This window comes from Equus asinus, chromosome 2, assembly GCF_041296235.1.
Source record: "Equus asinus isolate D_3611 breed Donkey chromosome 2, EquAss-T2T_v2, whole genome shotgun sequence".
Taxonomy (NCBI): Eukaryota; Metazoa; Chordata; class Mammalia; order Perissodactyla; family Equidae; genus Equus; species Equus asinus.
In genome coordinates, this window is record NC_091791.1 from 58726658 (window position 1) to 58738958 (window position 12301).

The window sequence follows — 12301 nt, forward strand, 5'->3', positions numbered from 1 at the left end:
TGGGTGTGAAATGCCTGAGTTGTTCCCATAGTTCACCAGAGGTGGCGCCACTGGCTTCTGCAGATTAGGGTGGATTGGAGCTGTCCACCACTGGTCACTGTGGTTACAGGGACTCGTCCTCGGTCCTCCCAGATGTGTGGGCATTACTATCTGTCCTCCCACGTTCCTCCATGCCCCCTCCCGCCGTCTTGCCTGGCCAGCCCTCACAACTCCTCATGTGTCTAGCTTGGCAAAGCTTTGTGCTTGGTGCTCATCAGGACCTTCAAACCAAGTAGACCCCACTCCACAATGCAGTCCTTGGGGAAGTCTCCCCCACGCCCACCCCCACCTCAAACGACTCCGCCAGCTGGGGCCATGGCTGCTCAGGTAGATGTTCTGACCTGGGTGGGTTCTCCTTTTCTCTCTGTCTCTGTCTGTCTGCCTGTCTCTCTCTCTTCACACACATACACACACACACTCAGAGAGGGCTTCTTTTTCTTTTTGTTTCTTTTTTAAAGTTAATTTTTGTTGAGTTTATGATAGCTTACAATCTTGTGAAATTTCAGTTGTACATTATTGTTTGTCAGTCGTGTGGTAGGTGCACCACTTCCCCCTTTGTGCCCACCCCTCACCCCTTTTCCCCTGTAGCCACTAATCTGTTTCAGACAGGGCTTCTTAAGGCCCCAGACCGTGCTTCTCTCTCAGTTATCTGGAAGGGCCAGCTGGGGCAGGACCACAGGGTGAGACAGCTGTCCACACACTGTGCCTGTTGGACACGGAGCCGCCACGTGCCAGCATCTGTGTTTGGTTCAGTTTCTTGTTTCACGGTGATTTCTTTTGTTTGGTCATTGTGCCATTAACACAGATTCTTGTGTGTGTGCTTCCCTCATCCTCTCTTTTTTCTCTCCCTCCCTCTCTCTTTCCTGCACCCTGTGTTGCATGTGGCTGCCCCAGGGCGTAAAGGGCCAACCAGGCGAGAAGGTGAGTGTGTGCTTTCCCCTCTGCCCTTCCGCCCCAGCCTGGCTTCCACCCCACGGACTCCTGGGGTTGCTTTCAGAGGCGCCCAGCTCAGTCCTCCTCTCAGCGTGCAGGCCCCAGCTCAGCATGCCAGCCGGGCCTGCTCTGCCCTCGCAGCCTCTCACGGCCCAGTTTCCTAACAGCTTCCACACCATCCGGCAGAAGTCTTGGATTCCTGGGCTGAGGTCCCAGCTTCCCTGGCTGAGTGGGCCTCCCCCGCCTGCTGAGGCTGCAGGTGGCCTCATCACTCATTCCCAGCCTTAGGCGGTCACCCTTCCTGGAGGCAGGGAGAGTACCAATCGCTGTTTTGTGTAGCTGATTCTAGCCCCTCCCCCAGCCCACTGGTGCCCTCAGAAACTCTCTCTGTGCTGCCTCAGAGTCCCCCAGGGAAATGCCCAGAGAGACTCCCAGGGTTGTAGAGTGGAGCCCCTGGAACCCCAGACCTGGTGGGTTCTGAGAGATTACACAGAGCAACACATCTAACCAGCTCACTTTACGGATGAGGAAACTGAGGCCCGGAGAGGGGGTGGGGCTTGCCCAAGTCCCCACAGCAATAGTGATGAGCAGGGGCTAGAAGCCAGACTGCCTGGTGCCCAGCTCTCTACTTCCTTGCCTGTGCATCGCTGCAGTGTGTCTCTGCAGTAGAATCTCCCTGACTCCAAAATAATAACAATGACAACAATAATAATAGCAGCCACCGAGTATAGAGCACAAACTGCAGCAGGTGCAGTTTTAATTGTTTTGTCTCTGTTCTCCCAGTTAACACCGACACAGCCCTTCCAGGGGCCTCACTGTTCCCATTTACATGAGCAGGAAGTGAAGCACAGAGAGGCAGTCACAGAGCGGGAAGTCATAGAGCTGGACAGGAGCCCTGGCGTGTCTGACTCCAAGGTTGGGGCCGCAACCACCATGTCTGGTTTCCTCCAAATGGAACAAAGACTGTTGGTCCCACCCTCTCAGGGGTCTCAACTGCCCAGGAGAAAGGCAGGACACATCACTGTCCATGGGCAATAGCCAACACTTGCCAGCCCCACAGATCCCAGGCTTTCTTCTCAGCACTTGACAACCTTATCTCCTGAACCTTTCACATCTACCCTATGAACAGGTGCTACTATTCCTGCCTTACAAACAGGGAAACTGAGGCAGAGGGAAGTTAAGCAGCCCAAGGTCACAGCTGGAAGGGAGCAGAGCTGGGCTTCAAACCCAAGCCTCCTGGCTCTTAGCCATCACACGATGCTACCTTGTATAAAAATTACTGTATAACTGTGATGGCATCGACAGTTACGAATTTGAAATCGCTCCTCATCTGGGTGTGAGGCATGACATCTTACAAATGTGTGTATGTCCCTTGCCCTCTGAGGGCAGCAGAGCAGCTCTTAGCACCCTGGTGCACAGAGGAGGTGTGTGGGCTCAGAGAGGTTCCGTGACTTGCCTGGCAGAACAAGACCTGCAAGTGAGGGCCTGGGTGTCTCCTCTGCCAGGAGGAGTGGATTCCCGGTGAGAAGCAGCATCCTCCCCTCCTCCAAGCAGGGCAGAGTCTCAGTCCTGCCAGAGCATCGCCTCTCATCCTCATCTGTGTTCCATACACCCTTCATCCTCTTTCTGTCTCCCCTCCCCATCAGTCCACACACACCCGGATTATCTGGGCAGCTCAGCCGTCCTTGGACAGCACTTGAGCTCCCAGCACAGCAGCAACCACCATCCTCTCAGGGCTGAACATTCTGCCCCGGACTTAACCCCTCGGTAGCATTCTCAGACCAGGACTAGGAAGTTTGAGGTATCTCCAGCCTTTAGGCTCAGGGCTGCTGGGCCCACACAGTGAGTGTGTGCCTGATCCCCATTGTCTGTTTTCAGCAACTCCACCCACGGGGCAAGCCTGTTCACCATGCAGGGTGGGCAGCCGCATGGGTATTCGGGGCTAGGGTCAGGAGAAGACCTCAGGGGTTTAGAAACTTGGGTGGGGCTGAGGCAGGCTGGAGAGCATCCTGAGCAGGGCCTCGGGGGCAGGCCTCTGGGCCTGGGCAGCCATGGCTGAGCTGAGTGTCCCCTCCCTCCCTGTGCCACCCTCTTGCCCATCACTGCACTGAGTCCTCTTCCCTCCCCTCCCTGGCCTGGGATCCTACCACGCTCTTTCCCTGGTCCCCACACCTCATGCTGTCGCTCACATCTCCTCTCTGCGTTCCTCCTGCTTCCCTGCTGCCCTTCTCATTCCCTCCTGAATGCTCCATTCATCCCCTTCAAGTTTCCTCTCCTCTGATGCCGTCATCTTCCTCCCCATCCTCTGGCCCCCCTTGTCCTAGGCCCCCCTTGTCCCCTGGTTAGGCCCCCACCCTCGTCTGCTCCTGCTTCCCACCTTCCAGCTCCTCCTTTTTCTCTTTCCCCGCTCCCCTGTCCCTGCCCCTTGCTCCCTCGCCCTCTCCTCTCTCTTTCTCTCTCCCACAGGGGGCCCCAGGAGATGCCGGCATGTCCATCATCGGTCCCCGTGGCCCCCCTGTAAGTGGTTTTTGCTCTTCTTCGGGGTGGGGGGCAGGATGAGTTAATGAAAACGGCTTGGGGGTGGAGGGAGCACAAGTCCCGGCTGTGCCTCGGGGGTGGCGGCCGCTGCGTGTGATGTGGTCTGCTCGGTACTGCTGTTGGTGTTAAGGAAAGTGGCCTGACTAAATATACTTCAAGTGCAGCCTCTCGGGAGAGGGGCTCGGGGTCTGCCCTCTAGCCCCACACCACAGCAGCTGTGAGGCCACCCTGCTGCTCACAGGCAGAGGGGAGAATGCTTGCCTCTCCCGAGGGGCTGCTCCAGCTTTCCAGAGGACAAGCCTTATTTCCGGAGCCCATGCAGCAGATAGCCGGAGTCCTGGTTCCCTGACCCAGGCACCCACTCCTGGTCTTGCAGAGACCCAACCCACCGCTCACCCTCGAAGGCTCATTTCTGTGCTCTGCTGGGTTCTGTGCCTTAGTACCTTCCCCCGGTGGCGGGGGCTTGGGAAAATCAGAGAGGCTTCCCCTCTGATATGCTCCCTTAGGGACCAAAAGGGGGACGTGGGCGATGATGCAGGAAGATATTGTGACTATGGGAAGGAGGACTGGCTGTTTTTCTCAAAGAGTGCCCGAACCATAGGACTTCAATAAAATCACCACAATGTCAGGGTGGAAGGGAGCTCAGTGATGGTCTAGCACAGCCCTCTTAGAAGGGGAAACTGAGGCCCAGAGAGGGGAAGGGGTTTGCTAGGCCACGCCCACATAGAGGCTGGGGCGGGATTAGCACCCAGGACCCCTGGCACCCAGGCTTCTACCACAGCAACAGGCTGCTGTCTCACACTCTGCTGTGTCCTTTTCCTGACCTGCTATGCACCGTGAGACAGTGAGGGGAGCAGAGGGCTAGCCTCTAGGAGTCTGAGGCTAGCCTAGTGGATGGATGAAGCCCAGACTGCCCATTTCCCTGCCTTCAATGGGGAAAGCCAGCAGGAAGCAGGAGTCTCTCCCACCCGCAGTCTAGGGAGAGGGTCGGAGAGCAAATTGCTAAGTCACGTCCAAGGGAGCGGTCCCGATGATCCATGCAGCCAGGGAGGGGCTGTGGCGAGAGCTGGGAGCTCAGAGGTTGAGACACTTCGGGCTGCTGGGAGACTGGGGGCGGTCAGAGAAGGAGCTGAAGGATGGTGCTGCGGAGCAGGGCTGGCAGGCAGGTCAGGGCCTGGGCTGCATAGACACTGCCTTCTCGGCAAGGTTTCCTCTGGCTCAGAGCCCAGCGGTAATGCTAAGGACTGACCGTTGGCACTTACTCTGTGGCAGGCAGCATCCTAAGGCCTTTACGCACGGTAACCCACTCCATCCTCACAAGAACCCCACAGGTAGGTACTGTTAGCACCTCCATTCTATGGATGAGAACAGTGAGGCACAGAGAGGTTGACTTGCCCGAGGTCATACACTAGAGTGTGGCCACACTGGGATTTGATCACTCAGCCCAGGCCGTGTGGCTCAGTCTGCACTTTGAAGCCCCACTGCTGTAGCAGATGGCCAGCCTGGGGGGTTACCCTCCTCTGTGCTTCTGGGCTTGCCTGGCCACTGCCCTGATGGGCTGTAAGCCTCCTGGTGTATTGGGGGAGCCACAGCATGGATGCCCTGAGCCCGGTTGTTCCTGGAGAAGGTGCTGCCCAGCCAGGATGACTAGGAGATGGAAGGTCATGGAGAAAGACAGTGCCCAGGTTCTAAGGGCAAGGGGAGGCCGAGCCTGGGGGGTCCTGTTAGCAGTAACACTGAACACAAGTCCTACCCTTTGGCTACCGTCTCTGCCTGCCTCCCAGTCTGACCTCAGATGTTCCATTGTGTCGGTCATGCTGGTCCTCTAGCACCCTTTTAGCAGCGTCTTTCAGCAGCAGTTTGTCAACAGGCTACCTATAAGTTGTTGAGAGGCCTCACTTAGGGAGAACATGCCCCGGGCGGTGTCTGCCTCAGCCCCCGCGGCTTCCGCCCAGCGTGCATCAACCTAATCAGGAACACACCTCCTGCAATGGATTTGATTCCAGTGGTGAAAAGTACCTTCTGTCCAGGTAGCAAGTGATAGCTTCCATGTCCTGGTCACCTTTCGCATCCTGGGTCCTGTGCTGAAAGCCTGGGTCTGCGCCAGTCTCCTTCAGTCCTCCTGACGAAGCTGTGAGGCAGGCCTGCCAGCCCCTTTCACAGAGAAGGATGCTGAGTGTCATAACTCGCCTGTGGTCCCCCAGCTAGTCCATGCTGGAGCTGGGGTTGGGCCAGGTCGGCCTCATTCCACAGCCAGCATTCTTTCCCCAACATCCATGTTTTAAGCTCTACTGTTTACAAAGGATATTTACCTTAAGGAGAAAAAACTTCTCCCTCTGAGTGCTGTGTTGGTGCTAGGAGAAGTTTTATGGCACCAGGAGGCTTGACCAAGCCCAGTGTCCTTGGACTTTGGCCTGTGTAGGTGACCATCACACAGATGACAGGGGCTGCCCCTGCTGGTCCTCACTAGACACCAGGGCAACCACCTCAGCTCCTCCTGGGAAGCCACCCGAGCTGGTGAGAGCAGGGGACGGGGAAGACAAAGGGGCTGTTTGTCATTAAGGGGTGGAGGTCAAGTGGGCAAGCCCTCTGTGGCCGGGGATGATGGGGAACATGTGGCTTTCAGCTCGGCCAGGAAGGGCCCAGAATAAATGCTGCTAATAAAAACCAGCCTTGCCGCTCTCAGGGGCCACCTGCCCCCTCTCTTGAAGCTTCAGAAATGGTCTGATCAAAGGGAGAACCACCCAGGCACTGTGGGGAAGGTTGGTTCACATTCCGACACGGGAAGATGCTAGAGCGGGTGCCCCATTAAACAGAGGGGAGGGTGGGACCTCCAGACCTGGCTGGCCCAGCAGGCGCTGGGAAGGTCATCTGCCAGGCTAGGAAATAACCCCATCTCAAAGGGAGTTCATTCCCTGCTTGAGGCCCCCAGCTTCCCTTCGGGGGCCTGGAGGAGCTCTCTGAACTTCCAGCCCTCATTCACAAGGAGACACCCCACACCAGGTCGACACACCTATTGAGTGTTTCTTTGTTTATTCATCCCATTAGTATTTGTTAGGCAAATATTGCTAGATGGTGGGTAGACAATGGAAACCTTACCGAGACCTCTTGCCCCTTTGCAGAGAGACCAGCAACCCCATAGTGATTACAATAGAGACAGTCAGTGTTCCTCCAGGGACGGTTAGGGAGCTGTGGGCACACGGAGGAGGCACCTGACTTGGGGTGGGGTCAGGCAGGGAAGGCTTCCTGGGGGAAGAGAGAACTAAACTGTGATCAAGGCGGAGCAGAGGTTACCCAGGTAACCAGGCTGGGGTTGCGCACTGAGACCCTGAGGCAGGAGAGGTTTCCATAGGCTATTTATTGGTAAAGGGAGAAAGTTCTTCCCAGAGTAAAACAAGGGCAAGGATGGTGAGAGGCGAGGCTGGCGAGGTGAGCAAGGGCCGGATCATGAAGGACCTGGACATGACGTTCAGGGGTCAGGATTTCATCCTGAGGGCAGTGGGGAGCCCTTGGGTTGTGTTCAGCTGAGGAGGACACAATCAGATTTGCAGTTTAAAAAGATCTGTGCTCCCCCCTCTGGCACGGAGCATCTTTAGAAGAGGCTGCAGGTGGGGGCCTGGCTGGGAGGCACCTGCAATAATCCAGGCCCGGAGCGGAGCAGTCAGTGGGGCTGGTGGCAGGGCTAGACCTTTGAGATGTTTGGGAGGTAGAATTGGCAGGATTTAGTGATGATAAAGATGGGGATTAAAGGACAAGGAGGGATACAAGGTGACCCCACATTTCTGACTTGAGTAACAGAGGGACGGTGATGCCTTCCCCAGAGGGAGAAGCAGATTTTGCCAGGGCGGATGAGTTTAATCTGAACGTGATGAATTTGAGATGTCCTGGTGACATCCAAGGGGGCACATTTGGTACTCCATCTGCTGCTGGAGGTCACAGCAGGCGGGGTGCTGGAGCTGGCTCACACTGGCTTGCGAGAGCAGGTCGTGCACACCACTCCCAACTCTGTTCAGTGACATCACACTGGTAGCTTGCAGTCGGCCGTGGAGGGAGTATGTATACCACAGAAATTGGCAAGTGCTGTACAGAATACAGCTCTCCTCTCCCACTGTCCCCCACCCCAGCCAGCGGTTAGACATTTACCAGCACAGAGTCTTGTTGGAAAGATGGTCAGCACCGGCTTGGAGGGGGGGCGGTAAAATGAGGCAGGCTTCAGGCAGATGCATGACTGAGCCTCTTTCAGGATTAGATGAGAGGAAAGGGAGACTTCCTGGTAGACTCTTTCCACCCAGGACCTTCTTTCTATCTATGTTGCTTTACCCTGCACGAGTTGCAGGTAGAAGGAAGGCAGGGAGCAGTAGATGCAGGGGTCTGCTTCAGAACAGCAGGGACCCCCCGGCTCCCTCTCCGGCCTGGCCTTGAGTTAGGGAGGACATTCGGGAGCGATGCAAAGCTTATTTCTCTTCTTTTTGTATAGAAGGACATAATATTGATCCATAAATTAATCTACAAATAAGTCTATAATCCATAATAGTAATATGATTCTAATTCCAGTGAATTTTTATGGGGCTCAGAGTCCAACAAAACAATATTCAATTTCATTTGGAAAAAAATAAGCTTGCAAGAATTTCAGGAAAATTCTGAAAAATAGAGTGAGGGGGCTGGGGGACAGGACTAATTGTTCTGCCAGATATCAAAGTGTATGTCAAAAACAGAGCAATTAAAACAACAAATAGAACAGAGTGAGGAGGCCAGAATTGAAGTCATATACGTAGGGGAATTTGGTCCATGATAAAGGCTTCATTTCACAATAGGAAGAGAAAAATAGATTGTTCAGGAAATGAGGCTGGGACAACTGACAAGCCGTTTAGAAAAAGGTAAACCCAAAAAAAGCTTAAAAAAAAAAAAGCTGAATCTCTACCTCACTTGTTATATCAGAATGAATTTCCAATGAATAAAATCCTCAGACGTCAACCATGAGACCATAAAATAAAGGACGAAGCACGAGCAGACATTTATAATCCTGAACCCGCGAAGGCCCTTTGAAACGTGACGTAAGACCCAGCAGCCCCAGGAAAAGACCGATCAGTTTGTTGACATAAATGTAAAACTTCCACATGGCAGAAAATATACCATAAAAAAGACAGATGCCAAATTGGAAAGAATATTTGCAGCAACACCTCTGACTCTCAAGGAGTTACAGTTCTTGACAGAGAGCTTTACTCAAACCAATAGGACAAAGACAAATAACCTAGTAGAAATTACTGGTAAAGAATACAGACCGGCAGTTCACGAATAAATAGGACCGGCCAGTGCTCATGGGAGGAGATGTCCAGCCTCAGCATGTAGCGGAGGAGATGTAAATTAGAAGCCAGTTCCAGGCCCCTACGAGTGCCTTACCCAGGCTCAGCCTCTCCAGGAAGCAGAGTCCCAGTTTCCATTTGGTCGACAACATTCCTCCAAGATCCCTGAAAAAGCCCTCATTCGCCCGGGATTTGGCTCTGAGTTGGAGAGAGGCGTCCTGCTCCCAGGGCAGGCTCTGTAATTAGCAAACCATGTGATTATCCCTGCCGTGTAAACATCATCCGGAGCAGGACTTGAAGATGTTTCTTGGAATCCTCTCCTGCTGACCTTTTCTTGAGGCGTCTCAGCATTCAGAGTAGTTGAAAGTTTACACTGGGAGGTTTCAGGGGTTACGTTGCACGGTTTCCGGGTTTTCTCCTTAGTGCTATTCTTAGCATCACTTATCCCCGAGAGGAGAGAAGCCCGGGGCTCTTCTGATCTATGAGTGGCATCTCCTCCTTCAGGCGTTTTGGATGCCTGCCACAAGCCCATCCTGAGCCTGCAGCATTCTCCAGCTTGCTCCCTGCCTGACCAGGTCACCCACCCTCATGGCAGGGTCCCCGTCCCACCCAGCCTTGTCCCCTGAGCATGTCTCCTGAGCAGAGGCCTCTGGGCACTTATGTCCACAGTTGCAAGGAGGACCCCAGCAACCCAGAAATGTTTCAGCTTCACAGCAGATGGATCACAGCAGAGAAATCTTCCTCTGGATGGGATCTGACTCTGAAAGTACTGCTTGGCAAGGACAAACCTCCATTGATCCTAAGATGTATTGGGCTCAAAAGCAGCCTTGCTTTATTCTGGCGCTCCTGATTCGGTTCAGTCCAACTAACATCTGATGATGGCAGCTGCCATTTCAAAAGTCTTTACAAATACAGACCATCCCGGATCTACCATGGCTGGACTTGTGATTTTTTGACTTTACGATGGTGTGAAAGTGATATGCTTTTGGTAGAAACCATGCTTCGAGTTTTGAATTTTGATCTTTTCCAGGGCTAGTGATACGCAGTACCATAGCCTCTGCGGTGCTGGCGGCAGCAGCGAGCCACGGCTGCCAGCGAGCCGCGTGATCACCAGAGTAAACGATCGATACACTTAACCGTCCTGTTCTTCACTTTCAGTACAGGATGCAATAAATTACATGAGCATGCAACACTTTATTATTAAATAGGCTTGTGTTAGATGATTTTGCCCAGCTGTAGATTAATGTAAGTGTTCCGAGCACGTTTAAGGTGGACTTGGCTAAGCTATGGTGTCTGATGGGTTAGGGGTATTAAATGCATTTTCAACTTAGGATATTTTTAGTTTACAATGGGTTTGTAGGGATGTAACCCCATCATAAGCAGAGGAAGATCTGTATAACTGAATGTAGTTTAATGACTCTATGAGGTTATACTGTCATCTCCATCCTATAGATGAGGAAACAAGCACAGAGAGGCTAGACAACTTGCTCAGTCACACAGCCATTGGTGATAGATGCAGCCAGACTCAAAAGCCCAAAAATGGGTAGAAATTGTGACCACCTCAGTCAAGGGGAGCCTCCAAGCTGAGGGCTGAACATGGGAAAGGTGTGGTGGTCCAGGGAAAAGTGAGTGAGCCAGTGTGCCTAGCAAAGAGCAGGTGGGCAGGTGGGGCAGGAAAGGAGCTAGAATGGTGGTTGGGGATGAGACTGGGGATGACCTTGAATCGTGTGTGAGTAGAAGAGAACCCTTGCCGGTTCTTGAGAAGGGAAGTGATAGGCCTCATGTGTCTCAGCGCTCTGTTACCAGCCCTGGATCTGCACAGCCTCGTGCTGCTTGTAACCTCGGCACATCTCTTTTGTCTTGAATCTTGACCATAAACCACTGGGCTGTGACCAGTGAACCTGCTTCTAGTCTCCCACCTGAATACCTGTCTACGTTGCACTCCACTTCCAGGAAAATGGGCATGAGTGACCTGCATCCCACAAAGAGTAGGGGATCCAGAGACTGCCCAGCTAGGAGAGGCCTGCCAGCCAGGGTAGAGGAAAGTGAGCAAGTTGACCTATTCTGGCCTGAAAACACACATTCTGAAGGTCAGGTTCTGATAGCCAAACCATCCTTGGATAAGTGGCCGTGAGCAATGCCTGTATAAATAAAAGGGACTTAGAGAACCGCAGTCCAGGAGTTCAGTGTGCTGTGAGCTGAGTCCCCACGTCCTTGCTCTCCATCCGCCTGTTTACATACTGGGGTTCAGGGCATCCAGGCAACAAGGAGCTCTCAGAGGCTATGTCCCAGGAAGACTCAAGGGATGCTGGCACCCCCTTTCCCTTCTCCACTCCCAGTCCTTGGAGGAGATTTCCTATGATGTTCTGCTTCCATCTTTCTCCATCCTCCCTCCCAGCCAGCTCACCGTGGCGAGGGTCTCTCCCAGATGATCACAGAGGAATGGGAAGGAACCCACGGACGCTCTTGGAGCACAGGTGAACCAGGGGACTGAGGATTAGCTTCATCTCCCCCTCACCCATCCTCACTCCTCTCTATTCTTTTCAGGGTCAGCCAGGCACTCGAGGTTTTCCTGGATTTCCGGTAAGTGGGGAGGTTGAGGTTCGCTGGGTCCCCGGTGACCCCTGGGCCTGGCTGGGTGAAACTTCATGCAGGGCCAGCCCTCAAGCTGTTCTTGCCCTTCCAAACTCCGGTCATTGAGGACCCTCTCCCACAGCCTTTCATGGAGAACAACCAAGGAGAGTAGCTGGGCGCATGACTCGTAGTGCAAGAAAGGACAGGGAAATAAATATAGAAATAAAGGGGCAGCAGGACAGGAATAGGCAAGTGACGTCGCAGGTTGATAGACCCAGTGGGACACTGGAATGAGGAATGGATGATGACCGCAGGGAAGCAGCCTCCCACCCAGCTTTGAGAGGAGATCCACCAGGACGGGGCAGTGAGGTGGCCGTCTGGATGTCCTTTGACCCCTGCCTAAGGGGACCAAGACATGTTCTAAGAGGGAGGGCAGAGGAGCAGCGAGCTCCCCTCCTCCACAGGCCTCAGTGCTGGCCAACCCCTGCCTCTCTAGGAGCACAGTGTCCGCTGTCCACTCAGGGTAAACAGGGTCTGTGATAGCAAGGGCAATGGCCACATCGGTTCTCCATCCTGCCTGGCCCCTGGCAGATGCATTCCACTCACTCCTCACAAGGACCCTTTGTGGAAGGTTCTCTTGTTCTCATCTCCATGCTAGGGTGGAAAACTGAGGCTGAGGCTTACCGATGGTCACAGAGCCAGCAAGTGGTCAAGCAGAGACTTGAACCCTAACTTGCTGGAGCCTTAAGCCCCTGTGGCAGACACTGAGGGGCTTGTTCTTTACCTCTGGCCTCTCTCTGCTTGCAGGGTCCCATTGGGCTGGACGGCAGACCGGTAAGTGGACCCTCTTGGGCTGTGGCTCCTCCCCTCCTCCCCCTCACTCGGTCCAGGTCACTAACCTGGGTCTCTCAGTC

At 53.9% G+C, this 12301-nt stretch overlaps 1 protein-coding gene across 1 annotated transcript in view; it reads left to right on the forward strand.

Annotated features, from left to right (window-relative positions):
- Window positions 1–12301, forward strand: part of LOC106845021 (collagen alpha-1(XIII) chain) — an 87875-nt gene that overhangs the window by 10027 nt on the left and 65547 nt on the right. Inside the window, exons 4-7 of the mRNA XM_070489286.1 lie at window positions 934–960; window positions 3439–3489; window positions 11361–11396; window positions 12195–12221. Coding sequence (XP_070345387.1) covers window positions 934–960; window positions 3439–3489; window positions 11361–11396; window positions 12195–12221 — 141 coding nt within the window. The remainder of the gene's footprint in view (window positions 1–933; window positions 961–3438; window positions 3490–11360; window positions 11397–12194; window positions 12222–12301) is intronic.